General features: G+C 48.1%; 5 protein-coding genes across 5 annotated transcripts; 3 read left to right on the plus strand and 2 right to left on the minus strand.

Annotated features, from left to right (window-relative positions):
* Positions 1-960: 960 nt before the first annotated feature.
* On the minus strand, positions 961-9,066 carry EDB91DRAFT_1254938 (acyl transferase domain-containing protein; the record flags this gene model as incomplete). The annotated part of the gene is made up of 24 exons (XM_041323891.1): positions 961-1,395; positions 1,440-1,696; positions 1,750-1,893; positions 1,943-1,976; positions 2,034-2,818; positions 2,869-3,011; positions 3,060-3,457; positions 3,513-4,352; positions 4,384-4,922; positions 4,970-5,010; positions 5,081-5,173; positions 5,225-5,360; positions 5,410-5,521; positions 5,571-5,726; positions 5,782-6,992; positions 7,042-7,598; positions 7,652-7,854; positions 7,913-7,954; positions 8,004-8,079; positions 8,140-8,215; positions 8,301-8,490; positions 8,538-8,784; positions 8,838-8,971; positions 9,031-9,066. The coding sequence occupies 24 exons, from the start codon at positions 9,064-9,066 to the stop codon at positions 961-963; spliced, it is 6,885 nt and encodes a 2,294-aa protein (XP_041170764.1).
* Positions 9,067-10,144: 1,078 nt separating this feature from the next.
* EDB91DRAFT_1062439 (major facilitator superfamily domain-containing protein) lies at positions 10,145-11,645 on the plus strand (the record flags this gene model as incomplete). The annotated part of the gene is made up of 6 exons (XM_041314526.1): positions 10,145-10,387; positions 10,439-10,602; positions 10,657-10,745; positions 10,794-11,018; positions 11,068-11,434; positions 11,486-11,645. 6 exons carry the CDS (start codon positions 10,145-10,147, stop codon positions 11,643-11,645), a joined length of 1,248 nt encoding a protein of 415 aa, XP_041170765.1.
* A 206-nt stretch (positions 11,646-11,851) lies between these two features.
* Positions 11,852-13,542, plus strand: EDB91DRAFT_1350877 (uncharacterized protein). Its single transcript, XM_041326092.1, has 8 exons — positions 11,852-12,204; positions 12,259-12,469; positions 12,515-12,582; positions 12,634-12,697; positions 12,752-12,949; positions 13,008-13,013; positions 13,068-13,141; positions 13,196-13,542. The coding sequence occupies exons 1-8, from the start codon at positions 12,027-12,029 to the stop codon at positions 13,495-13,497; spliced, it is 1,101 nt and encodes a 366-aa protein (XP_041170766.1). The 5' UTR covers positions 11,852-12,026; the 3' UTR covers positions 13,498-13,542.
* Positions 13,543-14,536: 994 nt separating this feature from the next.
* EDB91DRAFT_1062437 (uncharacterized protein) lies at positions 14,537-15,839 on the plus strand (the record flags this gene model as incomplete). Its single annotated transcript, XM_041314525.1, has 5 exons — positions 14,537-14,659; positions 14,715-14,812; positions 14,862-14,905; positions 14,970-15,408; positions 15,464-15,839. 5 exons carry the CDS (start codon positions 14,537-14,539, stop codon positions 15,837-15,839), a joined length of 1,080 nt encoding a protein of 359 aa, XP_041170767.1.
* Positions 15,840-16,891: 1,052 nt separating this feature from the next.
* EDB91DRAFT_1087258 (uncharacterized protein) lies at positions 16,892-18,061 on the minus strand (the record flags this gene model as incomplete). The annotated part of the gene is made up of 6 exons (XM_041316185.1): positions 16,892-16,906; positions 16,955-17,155; positions 17,229-17,340; positions 17,414-17,473; positions 17,503-17,606; positions 17,906-18,061. 6 exons carry the CDS (start codon positions 18,059-18,061, stop codon positions 16,892-16,894), a joined length of 648 nt encoding a protein of 215 aa, XP_041170768.1.
* Between the last annotated feature and the right edge of the window lie 351 nt (positions 18,062-18,412).

An 18,412-nucleotide genomic window follows, 5' to 3' on the forward strand; every position in this document is an offset into this window, starting at 1 on the left:
TTTCCGAGACCCCAAATCCAAATATCGGTCGCTCCAAGAAACCCCAACGCCGTCGTCACCTCCGTTCTCTCACCCGATCGAAGGAGCAAAAATTAATTTCAGAATAAGAGCAACTGCTGCAAGGTTTGGGTTGTGTTTTCTGCGATGTACCACTGAGTTTGTTAATGCTGTTTGATCCTTGTGCTAATAAGTTGCCTTCCTCGTTCGACTCTTGCCAATAAGATGTCATGGGTCCAATGTCTGGTTCGATAGATAGATTTTGTCCTACCTACTTTTTCATTTGAGTAATTTACTTCTGCTATAGGTCGCGTGATGCCCTTACAATGCGGTATTATCCAGTGCTGCATTCCCCCAGCCAATTAAGCGACTCCTCATTCTCCTGTCACTTGTCAAGTGTTTCGGAGTAAACTTGGACGAAGTCGGAGTACTTGGGGACCGCGATTTCGTTGATGCGGTGTTGCAGCCTGCTTACTACTTTTGTCAGGTCCTAAGAGAACGTGCATCGGTGAACCCTTCCTGCGCAGGCTGCGCTACCGTTGTTGTTACAATTATGTATGTTATGTGGCAAAAATGACTCGCCGAGCACGGAAAATGTTCGTCATGGAGAGGGGCCCGTGACTGTTCACCACAACGTACGTTGTATATATGTCTATTGAATACTATTTTTGCGGTTGATCGCCACACGCAGTACTGAAGTCAACCTCGCGACCTCACGCAGATGATAACACCCGTTATTCTGCTCCAGACTCCCGGCTCTCTGCCTGGTCTAGACTATTGATGCTGACCTCTTCGCTCATGGATGTGAAATACCTGTTCTAAAGATGACGAGTCTCCGAGGCGCGCAGCAGCAGCTGTGTAATGTTCGATCATATACTTAGTATAGTACTTGATTTTGGCTACGTGTACGTACATGCTACTTGCGAACAGACGTATCTAACCTAGCAGGGTACTGATTTCGAATTAAGCAAGAATAAAGCCAACACTGCGCCAGTATGCCATCCATTTAGCTACATCCTGAGGTCCCAACGGGCTTGAGACTATTGATTGCAATGTTGGAGATTCTTGCAAAGCCTTAGCGCACGAGAGCTCCGGCTCTAAGAAGTTGTCCGTATTCGTAAGATTCTTTCTGCGAATAGTATACCTGAAGAAGTCAAGCAACCTCAGCGCAGGGTTGATTTGCGATGCTTTTGCCGTTTGTGATAATGCCTGTTTCTCCAAAGAAGCAAGCCACTGAGTGTACGGAACCAATGGCACATTCATGATGCGAGCAGCTTCCCGCATCGGAACAGTCCATGACACTGGACTTGGGTGTGTCAAGTGATACACGCCGGGTGGTGAATTGAACATCTCCACCATTGATGCCGCTGCCACATCAACTGGAAGCCAATTTAAAGTCTACACAAGTCAGTGACAGACTGATGGCAATCAAAAGAACTCACATTAGAACGATTGGGCAAGGCTCCAAGAAAGAGGCCCGATTTGATCATGGAGGGTATCCATTCCGTTGTTTTCCAGTACCCATTGCGCCCTCCGGTTAGTTGCCCCAGGCGAATAATCATTGGCTTCAGTCGCGTAGCATCAGCAGCCGCTGCCAAGACGTGCTCTGCAACCCATTTGCTTTCGATATATCCTGCGCCAACAGAGATACTGGGGTCATGTATAAGAGCCTCCTCTACAGCGATCGACGATGAGAGGCCTGTCAAAGCGTCAATGAGATTAAGTGCGTTTCAAATTACCCAAAGTACTTACCGCTTAATACACCGACTGTGCTCGTAAAAATTAATCGAGGCGGTTGTTGCCAGGGAGACGAAATGGCGAAATCTATCAACTTTCTGAGACCGTGAATGGCGTAATCAAACCCAGAAAGGGGGATGGCGAAATCCATTGGCCAAGCTACAAGCTTTTCAGCATGGATGTGAAATAACGTAGGGTATTTCCTCACCAGCGTGAACAATGTGGGTGACGTTTCGTGCCATCTAAAACAAGATGAAAGATGAGAGCCTCCCCAAATTGTATAAAAGGCAAGTGCTCACGTCATTGAACGTGTCGGTTGATAGCCCAAAGTAATGTTGTTCAAGAGTGCCTTCCAAATACACGACTTTGTCCGTTTCCAGTCCCGCAGGGTCGAGGGACTGTAGTTGGAAAATCGCTTGATGACGTTCCAACATTGTCTGAGTTCCAGGCTTGGGACGGTTGAGAAGAAATATACGACTGATTTGTGGTGCGTGGAGTAAGCATTCCAGAAGGTGTGCACCCACGACTCCAGTAGTGCCCGTTACGAGGACAATACAGTCCCGTGAGCTGATAGAGGAAGGCAGCAGCGTCTTTGGGGTTTTAAATCCAGACGTGTACTTGGAAACCAAGGACCTCATCTCAGAGACCTTTTGAAGCTCGGATGCGCTTCTTTGCTCCGCTTCAGTAGAGGCGAACAGCCGCTGGTCCGCTAATCGTGCTTCTAGATTCTGAAGGGTCACGTTCGCAAGGAGCTGAGTTTGACTGATGGGAAAAATTGGGTTCAAGGCAAAGGATAGCCTTGCAGCAGACAAGGAGTCCAAACCGTACATCGTTAAAGGAACGTCGGGAGACAAATCTTCGCGCGCAACGTCAAGAGTGGTACAAATTATGTCCGCTATCGAATTGCCGTCTTGTGAAACTGATGGTTCGTGTTCTGCAGTCGACCGCTCGGGTAGCAAGTGACTATACATTGGAGAGTTTCCCATGTTGACACAGACTGCATCCCAGTCGAAGTCCGGAATATAGAACCCGAAAGGCCCATCAGCTAACTTCCGAATGCCTTCATCAATGAATTGGAGGACCCCTAGGAGCATTCGATATCAAGTTCCTCATCCTGTTCATGGCGTAACTCACTGTGAGACGACATCCCCCAATCCGTCAAGTGCTTGAACTTTGCCCCACCCAGTGTAGCGACGAATGAGTCTGTGACCGCAGGTGTTATAATAGAGAACGCGTTGGGCATGGTGCGCAGTCTCCCGTCCAACATAGTATTTGCTCTGAGGAACGTAAGCAGTCAAATTACACACATGACTCAAAAGACGCACGCGGCATAATTAGTTTGACCTGCATTCCCAAATAGTGCTGAAACCGAGGAGAACGATATCAAGAAATCCAACTTGTTCGTGTCAATTATGTTGTATAGCACTTCAAATGCTCCCATTTTAGGTTTGAATGGCGCATTGAAGTTCTCAGCGGATAGCCCAGAAAAGAGTCCATCTGCCAAAACCACGGAGAGTAACATGCACCCTCCGAGCGGACTCTGGAGTTTTTGCACCAACCCTTTCATGTCAGGTTCGCTGAGGGCATCAGTTGCCTCAATGCGTAGATTTAAATCCGGTAGGCTCTCGAGATACGCCATGATGCGCTGAGATGCAGTGTCTCCCCTGCGCCGAATGCCAGCGCGCCCGGACCTCGAAGTCAGAACAATTTCCCGAGCCCCATTCTAAGTAGTCAGCTCAGCATGATTAAATAGGTCCAGTGCAAAGGGATTTCCCGACCTTGTACATCCACTGGGCAATCTGAAATCCAAGGCTGCCGGTACCTCCCACCAGTAGATATGCCTTCTTGTCGCTGAAAAGATGTTTCTTCACATTGACGGGGTCACCAGGCTTGGCAGTTATGATCTCGCTGAGGTTGCACATAGGAATCTTAAGCTCGTCGCCAATTATATCTGACCCAAGGCGAATAGCATGGCTAATTAACCACGGGTCGCAGGCGAGCAGCGACTGCAAGCCTTGCGTTGGATGCTTCCATGGAAACGTCCTCCCATTAACCGTCGAGAGGCGTGATAAGAGGTGAAGTGTTGCCGTGTCTGTGTATTCAGAGACGACGACGTTAAAATGTCCATTGGGAAGGCGGCTAATTTCGGAGTCCGTCGCATGTTGCGTTAGGGTAGTGACGCGAAAGCCTCGGAGAAGGTAGAGTTGAGCAATAAGCATGCTTATCTGAGTATCTGCATGTGTCACAAGAATCTCTCCGCGGAACCTACACGGGTTCTCGAAATATGCAGGACCAACAGCAAGGACTGCTACAGCAAGGACAAGAACAGGAGGTCCCATGGATGTATCGGATTCCAGGGCCACTGGGGCATCCACCATGCTGTCCAGTGGCGATACGATGACATTTCCAACAGGAGAGGCGGATATCCCCATGACACCTCTACGCGAGCTGTCTAAACAGCCAACGAAAGCCCATATCTGGTCATCCGACCGGCTAATACTTTGCACATGCACGACAGCCGAATGACAATCCGAAGGGGGAGACGAGCAGTGAACCACTTGCGAGTTCTCGAGCTGCCATGGCTCGTGGAAGTTGAAAGGAGAGACATTGCTTCGGACCTTCGCAAGGTGTTATTCTTGGGACATATACCAATCCGGATGCGTCCACCACAAGCTCGGTCTCCGCTTGGGGCATTTTGGATATAGCTTCAACCGCCTGTCTAATACTTTCATCGCCCCAAGCCGAGTCGAACACCACGACGCAAATTGTCCATGAAGGATATTCCTTCCGTAAGGATCGCACAAAACCGACAGCCCCGTTTCCATTCGAACCAGCGATTGCCGTAAAATAGATGGCGCATGGAGCGGTTGCGTCCTTTGCAGATAACATCAGCTGAAGTTCCAACTCTTTTCCGTGCTCGTAAGCGACGACGTTGAGGAGCGGCGACAATGAAGTTGTGCCCATTGGGTGCGTTAAAATGTCTCTGCTTTGTTCCGTTGGCAATTCCTCCTGGGTCGGGTGACGACACGAGGACAAGTCGAGTGGGGTGGGCTCATGCACTAAGTCGAAGCGACGTCTCGGCTCGTATAGAGAGGATTCTCCATGGAGGGCAACTTCGAATGATTGCATTGTGCAGAGATGATTGCCGTCTTCATCCAGGAGGGCGACGTCGTATGCCAGAGATTCTTCTTTGGAATAAGTCACCGATAAATCTGTTGAGATTAAATTAACTCACGAGGTGTCCACTGGCGAAAAAACAGCATGAGCATATATGGACTGCGGGAATGGGGACGTAATAAGTGCTTCATGAATCGTCAAATTTTGCAGGCGCGAAGGAAGATAATACAAAGTTTTGTCTGTGAGACAGGTAAAAATCGGATGGACCAGAACATGTATTGCGGAGTCGAGGATGACGGGGTGGATCTTGAACTTTTCCAGTCTATCATTTTCGTTGGGTGAATACCTAGTAAACCAAAACGAATGGTCTTACCCTGGAAGGTCCCCGACAGCGCCACGTATTTGTACTAAAACTTCGTCGCGCCCGTTGTCAGTCCCCCGGTAGCAATCCAATATTCTTCGGTAATCTGGGCCATATTGAGCGAAGTGCTCAAGCGCATCATAAAAACCTATGATAGTTGGATAAGCGACAAAGTTGGACGACGATTCATAACGGACCCTCAACCCCAACCCGCGTGCAGCGTTCCTTTATTGCCTGAATGTTCACTGCTGGTAATGCTGGAATTTGAGAATCTCGAGATAGGTAGCCCTCAGCATGCAACCGATCATACTGACCCGTTGGTGAGTCATAGGGCGAAGAATGAAATACTCGTACGTACTTGGGGCGTGGACGATTGTGATGGATTTGGAGCAGAGCGCACCAACCAACGAGGTCCTTCAGTACTGATGTTAACTGGCACCGGTTGTTCCCCAGATAACGACAGCATGAATGAAAAGTTGACATCCCATAATTGTCTTGCTCCAAATTCCAATGCCTGTTACGTGCGGGTGAGGTTCCATTACCCTCACATTTCGCGAGCGAGTGCATACCATTTCAATATATCCTGCAGCGGGCATGATGGGCTCGCCTTGAATCACGTGTTGGGCCAGGTAAGGGTGCGTCTGGGCGTTTATACGAAGCTGGGGGTAATTTAAAGGCCCGTTACGAGACTGACGCATTTTCTTGATGGAAGGAGAGATTGGGTACAAGAAGACCTTCTTGCGGGAAAAGGGGTAAGCGGGTAGGTCTGAGACATCTGCTGCGGTGCATCCATTGAGAACATTGAAGTCGATACAATGTCCAGCGACTGCCAGCTTGCCCAAAGCGTCAAGAAAAGAAACCGCTTCTCCTTGATTGGCCTTGGGCCTGCGCAGAGGACATACAACCGTCGTTGTCTTGCCACCGAGTTCGACCAGATAACTAGCGAGAGCTGGGTGAGGTCCTATCTCTAAAAAGTCCGGAGAGCCTATATCTTGAATCATACGCTGGATAGCGTCCGTAAATCGCACTGGGCCACGTGCACCAGACCAATAATATTCTGCGTTGAATGGGTCACTTTTGAGCATACCGCTTTCGGTGGAATATGTTCGGATTTGAGGTAGCCGTGAAGGATAGCGATTGAATATGTCTGTTACCAGGCGCAGATATTCGTCATGACAGGGGTCCATCAGTCTGGAATGCACAGGAACAGCAGTATTCAATCGCTTTGCGAAAAATCCGGCAGCCTTTGCGCGTTCAACTGCGAGGTCTATACCCGTAGATGACCCTGATAGTGTGACGGCGCCAGGGGTATTGTAGCAGGCAACGTCCAAATCAACCTTCCCTTGTTCGGTGTGTATCTGAGATATAACTTCCCGGGCTTGTTCGGGGGAGCACGAAACTGCTGCCATTGCGCCTTGAGAACCTTCGACGATTGACATAGCTCGACCACGTGCGATTGCAAGTTCCACAGCCATCGCTTTGCAACCCGCTCCAGATGCATACAAGACGGCAGTCTCTCCTGCAGAGTGGCCCACGATCGCAGTGGGCTTCATCCCAAGACTCACAAGAGCGTCGAAAGTTGCGATTTGAAGCATGGTTAGAGCAGGAAGAGTCACTGAGATGGGCCAGATATTTCCGAGTGCTTCTGCGGAACGAGCTTGTTGACTGAAAAGACCAGTCTGGTCAATGAGTGAAAATCCAGTTACAAGCTTGTGTATTTCGTCCATTTCAAGTATACTCCTCTGGAAGATGGTGCATGAACTGAATAATTCTCTGCCCACTGACAAGAAAATAAGCATCAAGTTATAAAAATGGTTGATAGGTCTCACTTTCAAAGTGCTGGGGACCCTGTCCTGCAAATACAAACACGAGTGGATGAGGCATTCGGGAAGTAAGAACCGGCTCAGTAAAACGAGGTGGTGAATTTGGTGAAGTAACCGCACAAGAACGCCAAGGCATAGACCTGGATCGACGTCCGAAGGTCGTTGCGATTGATGGTAATGATTTACTGTCTATGACTCGCATAGATTCTCCTACGGCTGTTGTTGAACGCGGAGAAAGGCCACCCGCCACCAACAAGCAGGGAGTATGAAAGCCATCTGAGCGCCAGAAAGGCACTACCGAATTAGTTGTATGAGGGGCCTCCTCAACAACACAGTGACCATTGGCACCGCCAATTCCGGAGCTCGCCAGAGAGATCAGCGAGCGTCCAGTAGCGGATTGACAAGGTAACGAGGTTGGCAATAAGGGAACGCGTAGATTGAAGTCCTCCCAACGAATGGCAGGATTTGGGTTGCGGAGATTGACATTTGGAGGGATGATTCCTGATTGAAATATAGAACAAACTTTGCAAAGTGACGCAAGAAACGCTGTGATTTCCAGGTGACTATGTGGAAGAAGAATGAGACCAAGCTGATTATGGCAGTTCCGACGACATACCCCATGTTTCCTTTCAAACTCCCAATAAGAAGCTCCTCATTGTCGTTCTTCAGGAAGCTCTCTCCAACCCAGTTCGCTTCTGTTGGATCTCCGATTGCAGTTCCTAGAGATATACACGTATAATATATTAACGGGATAGGTTCAGAGAAACTTGCCTGTGGCATGAAGCTCGACGAAATCGACTTCGTGTGGTTGACGGCGAGCTTGCTTGAATGCTCTCAGCATTGCATCCCTTTGAGCATAGGCTACAGGAGCGTTCACAGGAGCCAGTGAACCAGACGAATTGATGCCAGTACCGAGGATCTGTGAAGAATGAGAACGATCATATAGGTCCGATCCGGAGATGGCGCACAGTAGCATAAATATGGTCATTATCGATGAGAGCCTTGTCAAGTGGTTTTATAACGACAACAACGGCACCCTCTCCTCTGGAAAACCTTCAGATGATTCTCAATTAGCGAGTCATACGGATACGGAGGTCGCCTCACCCATTAGCAGAGGCATCGAAAGGTTTGCATTTACCATCTGGTGCCAGAATTCCACCTTGACTGTACGCCAGCCAATCTACAAGCCTAGAGAATCAAGGCGTTTCAACCTTCAATTTTCAGAAATGCCGCCGAAAATAAATCTTGCCTGTGGTTCAACTGACAACCACCCACAACTGCCGCATCGCACTCTCCATTGCGTATGGACTGAACAGCGAGATGGAAAGCAGAAAGACTAGAGCTGCAAGCAGTATCGGTGGGGATGGAAGGTCCGCGCAGGTCCAAGTGGTATGACACACGATTGGCAATCATGGAAGGGGAGTATGCTAATGAACCGCGAGCTTCATTTTCGTCCTAAGATGCGAGTGAGTCAGCGATGACACAAGACATGGGTCACTAACCTCGCCGGAAATCATCCAAGCGTCATGGGCGACACTCGCCATGTAAGCACCAACATTCTTTCCTCGATAATCAATACCAGAGTCCAACAATGCTAGGAACGACAACTCGATGAGCTTTCGTGTTCCAATTGTCATCATCCTGGCATCCTTGCTACTGATTCCGAATTCAATATGATCGAATAAATCCAAGTCTTTCAAGAATGCGCCTTGTGTGGCAGCTACTTCACCAATATTCACTCCCTTAAGACTGGAAAACGTCAGAAATTGAAGCGTAGCACGTTTTGAATGAGACAGACGCACGCATCTATGTTGAATCTATCGGTCGGGATATTTTCATAGGCTTGGTGCTCGTTCATAAGAAAGTCAAACAGCGATGGGTAGTCAAGGTTGTTCGTTCCATGAGGACCACTTGGAAGCTCTGCAGAAATGCCGACCTGTCAGTCGATGAATAAACCATGTTAGCCGGCACTGAATTAGTCGGTCACGAGCTTACCAGTGCGACAGGGTAGTGCTCTTGTGAAGAAACCATGGTATTTGATAGGGAGATGGGGAATCAACGTTAACAAGGAGAGTTGAATTGAACGGCCTTTTGAACTTACGCCAATCAGGAGAGTTCACAGGAGCCACTAAACCGGAGGAATGGCGGCCAGCGCAACCTGATGTTCAAAACAAGGTAATCGCGCGCATATTGATCTGATGACTCCGATAATGGACCCACTGCCACTTGTACTGCTTAAAACTCTGCAAGCTATTGAAGTAGCAGTATTACCGGCCGCATCCTGAGTGTCAAATAATTTTACACCAAGTTTTCAGGTGACCTTCCTATCAAACGCTAGCGCAGTTTTAAATTCCAGATAGCACGATATTAATATAAGTTTTCATACCCTCGGCAAGGCCTCAGTTGCGTTGAGTGAGCATACTGCAGAGGACGGTCGCGGTGGACGAATTTACACTCTCCAGATCTGAGATCTGATCGATGATCTCTCACCAGTTACCGCACTGGCCCCCTGAGTCACCTGAGGGAGAGCCTGAATCTCAAGAAATTGGAGTGGGACTTTTTAAAAAAATGACTCAACTGTATCATTGTCATGTGCTGGTGTTGTAAAACCGTACATAGATTTCTGCAAAATGCCTCTTGTGTATACACTGCACAACATATACGCATACAGAACCATATATAGATTAGCCGGCGGCCACGTTACGGCAACATTGACGACATCGTACCTGTGTACGCAATGTGTACTATGGATGCTTATCTCCTCCCCGTACCTACTAGGATTTCCAACTACAAGTGTTCAAGTGGCAAGTATTAATAACCGTGTGTAAGTGATTAGTCTTGATACACTGGAGCAGGCTGAGCGCTGAGTTTCATCACAGAAGGGTGTCATCTCACATGTTTTAGATGTGCCCCAATTGCGCCACAATGGTCAGGCTGCATCCTGATTTTTGATGAAGTCACACTTTTTTATAGGGCAGTACTAGTTAATTAATTGATATGGGCGAGATATAAATTGATACAGGGCGCACTCACCCTCTCTAACCTTTTGGTTTACGCGCCAAACAAGACCTACCGAATCATGTCTGGCAGTGACCACAGCGTCCCACCTATGTTGAAACCTGTCGACACAGAAAAGTCTCTTACGTCGCCCCCAAACCCGCCCTTCGTAGAAGGGGGTTTCAGAGGGTATATGACTGTATTTGGTGCATTTTTTGCGTTGTTCGCCGCGTTCGGTCAATCGATGGCGTTCGGAATCTTTCAGCTATGGTATTCACAAAACCAGCTTGTAGACTATACCGCGTCCGACATTTCGTGGATTGGCTCAGTTCAGCTTTGGGTTTTCTTTTTTTCAGTGAGCTCATTTGCCATTCGATCTTGAGTCTGATAATTGAATGTTTTGAAGGGAAGTTTTGTCGGTAGGCTCTTTGACGCATATGGGCCAACATGGCTACTTGCTTCAGGGACTGTCATCTTGACATTTTCTCTCATGATGACATCCCTGGCTTCAACGTACTATGCGCTCATTCTAGCTCAAGGGGTCGTCTTTGGTATTGGATTCGGACTTTTGTGAGTTTCGAAGCAGAGTCCGCGTGACCTGCCTAACTACGTGTACTCGTTTAGATTCTTTCCGTCAATGAGTGCCACCGCTACACACTTCATGAAGTATCGAGCCACTGCCCTTGGTGTCGCCGTAGCCGGCAGTAGTGTAGGTAAGATATCTCATTTTGCCTGGTACTGTTGGTGCTGACAGCAATCAGGTGGCGTTGTGTTCCCGATCATGTTGCAACGACTCTTCAACACAGTGGGTTTCGGCTGGGCAGTGCGCATCTCTGCATTTGTCTGTCTGGCGTGTGGCGTTATAGCTACTGCAACCGTTTCCAGTCGTCTTCCCACGCGCAAACCTGGTCCATGGGTCGACGTGTCATCTCTCAAGGATGCGAATTATGCACTTTTCGTGCTAGGAAGCGCGATTAGCTGCTTTGGTAAGCTGTCATTGTGTTCCAGGTGAAACGTCTCTAATACTTCCGGCAGGTATTTTCGTGCCGATGTACTACATCGTACAGTATGCCGAAGGTTCCCACGTCTCTCAGACAGTTGCATCCGGGGCCCTGTCGGTAATGAACGCAGGAAGCGTGTTTGGGCGCATCGTGCCATCGATTGCAGCTGATCTCATTGGAAGATACAACACGTTGTTTCCGTCCACAGTACTGATGGCGATCTTCACTCTGGCATTGTGGTTACACGCACACGATTTGGCAACGATTATGACGTATTCCGTGTTTTATGGATTTTTCTCTGGAAGTTGGTTTGCATTGCAAACCTCTTGCATCGCCCAGATATCAAGAATGGAAAAGATTGGAGTCCGGATGGGAATGGCATATAGCTTGGTTTCTTTCCCGTACGTCTCATTATTCAATTTCGATCTCACATTGATAACCTTGATCATAAGTGCCCTCGTTGGTGAACCAATTGCGGGTGCAATTTTGGCTCGGGATAATGGAAATTACACGGGTTTGATAGTTTTCACTGGAGTGTCTTTACTTCTCGGCTCTCTCGTTACTCTCGCTGTCAAGCTAAGAATAAATAGCAGTTTACTTGCAAAAGTATAGGCATCAATGGACACTTCTATCAGTTCAGATATATGCATGTACTACTTATAATAGCCTGGAAGGACACGGTGCGACGGTCACATACATGCGATTCGAGGGTGGACTCTTTGTGGCGTGGAAGTCGGGACGATAACCGTTACCATGCTTAATAGCTGTATTCGAAGATGTTGATCGGATGACTCCTAAATACTACTTAGAGTGTGGCCCTGGAATCGAATCTTATCCAATGTGAAAAGATAACTGAAATAGACTCGCTCAAGCCAATACTTACTATTAGTACACTGCGCCAAGATTATCACTTATATTGCGAGCCACTGCCTCAGCCGCTCTCCCCTCAACTCACAGAACAGTAGCTTGTGATCCATAACCCTGAGAGTCGACATGTCCCTCCCAACGCATACCCCAGTGTGGCGTGTCAAGAATTCCCCTGTAGAGTCTGTAGTTCTTGAATTTTCCGATGATGCAACATTTGCTTTGACAGAAGAGCCTCTGCCTCACATGGAGGATGGAGAAATGCTCGTGGAAAATGTGTACATCTCCAACGATCCTGCGCAACGAGGTTCGATCTCTTATTCAACGCTGAATCGCAATCGATGATCATATTACTCTATAGGCTGGATCCAGAAAGGTGTCTCACCAGAGCGCCTCTACGTCGCTCCAGTGCGTGAGGGCGACGTAATGGCGGCTCATTCCATTGCTCGTGTTCTCGCAATCCAAGACAACACTAGTGGATTTAAGGTAAACGACCTCGTTTATTGCATGACTGCTGGGTGGCGACGATACGCAGTGGTCAAAACAGGCCCCTCGGCATGCCTACCCGTGATGTATGTGCACGGTCTCTCTCGTCATTACACCGCTGACCTGACTAGGGTGCCCGAAAATGTATCACCTACTGCCTCTCTCGGTCTGTTCGGAGTCCCTGGGTTCACTGCGTACTGTAAATTGACATCGATGCGCAGTGTCATCCTTTGCTCAAAATAAAATATAGATGGTCTGCAGGATATCTTGAAACTCAAGGAAGGACAGTCGCTGATTGTCAGTGCGGCTGCGGGGTGAGTTTATCTTGGCTCTTATGATTGTCCTGTACACTAAAGCCCTGGATATAGCGCTGTCGGCAACGTCGCCATCCAATACGCCAAGAAGGTGATCAAGGCCAAAAAAGTGATTGGGATCGCGGGGACATACGAAAAATGCCAATGGATCAAGGAACTCGGTGCAGACGTCGCCCTTAATTATAAATCAGATACATTCGCTCAAGATCTTATTGACGCCACCCCGGACTTTGTGGATGCATACTTTGACAAGTAAGCCTTCTTTAATCTCTTTATCTCGTATATTTACTCACCGGCTTTCGTCATGCAGTGTGGGGTAAGCTATATCGGCAGGAGGTTCCACTTCTATTTGCTAAAGCGGATACATCAGCGGTTCTGTCCTGGATCAAGTGATTCCACGAATCAGCCCGAATGGTCGCATCGCGGCTTGTGGCGCTATTTCAGGTTAAAAGAATATGCTTGCGATTAGCATACCTAGTTATTGACCGTCCTTTGCAGGATACAATAAGGACACGGGTAAACCCACGATGGGTAGTACCTGGGTCGAAGTAATAACCAACCGCTTGACAATTCAAGGTTTCGTTGTCCTTGACTTCATGTTCCCGAAGGACGGGTCCAACAGAGTGGCCACGGAAGCCTTTCCGGACATCGCTGGTGCACTTCAGCGGGGAGACATCACGCTTGAACGGGCCGAGGACATTGTGGAGGTACCTTTCACAGATATTCCACTGGTTTGGGGAAGGCTCTTCACTGGTGCCAATACTGGGAAGTTGGTGACGAGGCTTAAATTTAGTGCATGATACAATGGCAATAAGCATGTACATGTTAATACTCTTTTGACAGTTCAATAGAGTTTGCCAAAACTTGGACCGAGTGAGTCAGAGAGGCATGCAGTGTACCAGGCTGACATATGGCACTTACGAATCGTATCAAATCATGAATCGTAAACTCTCTTGATGATCGAGCTCTTGAGAATCTGCATACACAATGCATCAGTAAGTTAACATCGTCATGCTGAACTCACATGTCACGCTCCTTGAACTACTTACATAATATCATAGTAGGTCGATTTATCTCCCAGTCACTCAGGTAGTGTTGCCCTGTGTTGCCACGAAGGAAGCCGAACTGAGACGAAGTGTGAGATCATCAACTGTCAGAAAGTTGGCTCGTGAAACCAGCCAATCACGTCAGAGTGATACACACTCGAGTCTCCGAGTAAGGCTAGTAAGTAAGGCTGGGGATAACCGACGCGTGAACTCACGTGGGTGTCTTATCCCCGAGGGTGGGTAGATTGTTCTAATAATAGACTGAGGTTGGTTGAATGTTGAACGCAACGTTCAAAACACCAATCCTGGCAGGCCGCCAGAGGCCGCCGCCGCGGGCATTCTACACGAGGAACACTACGGTATGAAGCATGATAGTTTCAGTATCATCAGACCGATCTGATGATCTGACAGTAGGTCCCTTCCGAGTCAGTCTTACTACTTCAGGCTCCTTCCTTATTTTCGCCACTTGAAGATCTGCCACATCACAGTCTATCCATTCTGATCGGGGGGATTCTAAAGAATGTGTGATTCTCTGACTCTATACACGACCCAGGTACCCACAGCGTACAGCGTTTGAAACATTACTTCCTTGTAGGCGCCCGAGGCTTCCTCATGCCTACTCCGTCATATTGACACAACTAGTTCATCAATCATTTTTATTTTGGGTGGGGTTAGGTTAATCCTATTGATAGTCCACAACTTTGATTTTCAGGTGCGGCCGTCACGGTATATCTAACTTCTGGAACATCACTTAGAAGAGAGTGACCCCCTCATTCCCTCTAGAGGTTCCACCATGGCAGCGAACTGTACTCCCACTGTAGAGCTACCGAACCCTTGCACATCTCTAGCATTTCTGCCTTCTAGCACAGCAGCCCAGCTCGATATCTCTCGATATCTGTACTGGGCCACAGTTGGGGTTTGTTCGTCTTGCTTCCATGCATGGCATAGCGCTTCACATACGCTTTCTTTAGGCGTTCTTGTGGGACTGGATTGTATCTCTCCCAGACGAAGTCCAAATCATCCGAAAAACAGGAATTCGACTTCCAATTGTCGCCTACGTGCTATCGAGGTACTCTTTCGCATTGAAATAGATCAACTTGACGGCTTACCGTGTGCAGATTTGGCACTCTATCTTACATCCTCGTTGCTACAATCTTTCAAGGTAGGGTCTGTCGATAATGATCAGCACTGAGCAGCATAAATCCCTGACTTCTTATACTATGTAGCGCTTCCGGTTCAAGGATCTTGTCAAACTATTCTTTGGATTACTGGTTTCAGCTATCCCTTTGCGGCACCTGCTACCGCGGCTTTATTCTTCTTCAGGGTCCGTGCGGTCTACGACCGCTCAACGATTGTGACAATAATATTCGGCATATTATGGCTTGGGACATTAGGTGCTGCGCTTGCACTCCCATTTATGCTTAAAGGAGAGCATATAGGGACGACAGATTATTGCATCCAATCATCCGTAGCACCAGGTGCTTCTGCTGTTGTCATCATAAACGCGTGCAGTGACACTCTTATCTTCCTTGCCATTTCATGGCGTCTTGCAAATAATAACTTCGGTGGAGAATCTTGGGGGAACCGCATTCGTTCCTTCTATAAAGGAGATGGGCTCCCGAGGCTCTCCAAAACCCTTTTGCAAAGTGGTCAAGCATACTACTTGTACGTGCAAAACCGAATATTGTATTGATGGCACTCACAGATACGTATTATGCAGGGCGACCGTTGGGTTGAATGTGGCAACTATGGTTATGATCTTAGCCCCTTCCGCACCTCCTGTATACCACGCTTTCTTATCGCTTCCCAACATCGCCCTTGAAAATTCCATGGCATGTCGCGTTTTCAGATCAATCCACCTCGGAAGAATTGGTGTTCCAACTTCAACGTCCGCCGGCTTCTCGACATCCGCAGAACCTAGGTTGCCTTCTGGAATTCGGTTTGAGGATCGCTCTCTGCGTGCCATTAGGCCTCAATTGTACAACGACTCGCGCTCCCCACTCAGCATCACCGTCACCACGGAGCATTTGAAGTCGGAAGATTCGACCCAGAAACATTTATACATGATGGACCAAGGAATGGATGACAGAGTCTAGAGGTTCTTTGAGACCAAGTTGTGTTGAAATGCGAGCGCACCGTCCACGAAGGTGTGACGGACGATGTGTTTCTGGCCGCCTATCAAAATCAGTTTGTGTCCGTCCGGTGTATGTAGACTACATAGGGCTCAGGTACCCAGTTACTGTTGGACTTTTCGCTTTGTTCCGAATATTGATTGAACGAAGGCTGAAGCACATTACATAAATCGAGAGGAATGCAAAAAATCCTGGTATCTCAAAAGTAACCCGAGTTGCTCCCGTGATTCCCTTCGCGCATCCCGCTATACTGGTGACTGGTGCTGACCCCTCTACCCATGGATGTGAGTTTCGGATCCGGGACTCCACGAAGTAGGGAAGCTATTGTAGGATCTGATCGCGCATGTAGGTTGTATGTCAAAATGTCATCACATGCGCCAAGCTTCCCGATTCCCAGGTTACTGGCCAATTACTAGTGGAGGGTTTTTGTCTACACGAAACGTCTACTTCTACACACGCATGTGAGCGGATACATATCCAGCTAAATCTTGGATAAAACTGTACAAGTTTCTTTTTATGCATTACACCTTGCGTTGCGGCTCTCGCGTTCGTGTCTCGTTACGTCTCGGGCCACCCTATAAATGTAAGGTTCTACGATCTGTCCTGGTGCCTGCCTGCATGTCCTGATTTTCATCCGCCTAATCAGTCCCTTTTATCTATGTCCTCCAGAATGTATTTCGGCGATCAGACTACTGCAAATAACAATGAATGACAAACAGATCTGCCAGCAAAAGCTTGGCCCTTCTATTTAGCTCAGAAATAAGGTGAGGAAAGTCAGCAGATAACGTTTTTGCTCCGGACCTAAAATCTACCTCCTGAGCTCTAAGATGTGCACACGACAGATGTCAGACCATCTGGCACATCCGCCGGTTCGCACCTTCATGGGAACGGTGGGGGCACCTCATGACTCCTGAAGCTTGAAGGCCTGAGTCGTGTCATCTCACTGTCATATTGCTTGTGCATCGTTCCCCTCAAGAACCAGTGCGCAGCCAGTCAATTGCGACATAGCTCTGCTGTCACGTCTGACTCAACTACAATTGTGTCATTCAATTAACCTGCTATCAGTGGCAACGATATACCTGGATAGACCTGGGATGTTGTGGGAAAATCTTCCCGAGCATCATCTGGGAAAAGTTTAACTCGTCAATCGGCGTAACTTTACCCTTCTTTACCGGTACCATGGCCTCCATACCCTTCCAGATGTCCCTGAGGTCCCAATATTCATCAATATCAAGATTCAAGACGTTCGGGCGCTTCGGTATGATAGGATAGTTCCCGTTCTGGTTCATCGCAACAGGCCAGTGGACGAAATAAACTGATCATTGAGTGGATCATATCAGTCAAACCACTCACGTAGAGGGTCCCATTGTCAATCAATATGTGTCCTTCCAAAATTGGCGAGTGTCTTGTCAAGGCATTCGTCGACACGTCCATGGTATGTACCCCAAAAGTCAGTGCTTGTGATCTACCAAAGTCAATGGAATGAAACGAGGTGATTAGCGTGAGAGATGCTTACAGGATGTAACACGCACACGCACTTCCGAGTCCTCCCGCGGAACGCAGACTCCTCGCCGACTTCCTTTTCGTTCCCATATGCCCTTGAGTGTCATACGCTCATCAGAATTACCAACGCTTTATCAAAGCAACCAACAAGTTCGACTGCTCACTGAGCTCGATAGCAGGGATGGCCTGGCTATCGTCGAGGGCGATGGAATGAAACGTCAAGGGTAGCTAGAGACGTTTAAGCCATCATGATGTCCTTATCCCTGCAATTTGTCGCCAGAATTGGATGATCCCTGCTTCGGGCGCATCACGCCCAAGTTTCACTGCCTTATTGCGCATGGCGTGTTCTTGATGATGGTGTCCGCTACTGCAGTGATGCAATGAATGCATTTCGTCGCTGGGTTGAGGGATGCAATGAATGCACACAGTGCTGGCTCAGCTGCGGAAGAGGCTTCGACGGTCACCGTCAGCGATGTTCCACACGACATTACTGGCATACCACTCAAGTCAATTTCACGAAGGCTAACACTCGTTATTACGCCCCAGACTTTTAGCTCTCTTCCTGGTCGACCAATGGACCATTCACTAGTGTTAACCTCCACTAAAGGTGGTATTGCTAAATTTTTGGGATGCAACTTCTCCAGGAGGATACTTCTTGGTCGGTCTTCCAACCCCTCCCTCATGACAAACACTGCTCAGCAGTTCTACAATCTCCATTGCTGCGACGGCTGCGGCTATGGTGATGCACAACCATGTGGGGCATTAGGTTTCGCCATATGACGTTGATATAGTAACAATTGAAGTAGTAAATGCTGGTGATTTCCACAGACGATATGGCGTTGCGGAGCAAGACACTGAGAAACTGATCGAAGTGATTATGTGATAGAGGATGGCGCGTATCCTTTTCTTGTTCGATTAGCAAGGAAGTAAAAACATTGTTTTTGCGAGATGGTTGCGAGGCTGTGGGAGCTGTTGCTCGGAAATGTTGCTCGATCCAATGCCTCCTTTGATCGAGTGGTGTTCGGTATCATTGG

The sequence above is a fragment of the Suillus paluster genome, assembly GCF_016628075.1.
Source record: "Suillus paluster strain FC165 chromosome Unknown EDB91scaffold_121, whole genome shotgun sequence".
In the NCBI taxonomy this organism is placed as follows: Eukaryota; Fungi; Basidiomycota; class Agaricomycetes; order Boletales; family Suillaceae; genus Suillus; species Suillus paluster.

Bases quoted from the DNA above. Each gene is read 5' to 3' on its own strand.
- EDB91DRAFT_1350877 (XM_041326092.1), top strand. From the start codon at position 12,027: ATGTCCCTCCCAACGCATACCCCAGTGTGGCGTGTCAAGAATTCCCCT. The intron at 12,470-12,514 runs GTATGTGCACGG...TGACCTGACTAG, and splicing joins TCGGCATGCCTACCCGTGAT to GGTGCCCGAAAATGTATCAC. The intron at 12,698-12,751 runs GTGAGTTTATCT...CCCTGGATATAG, and splicing joins ATTGTCAGTGCGGCTGCGGG to CGCTGTCGGCAACGTCGCCA.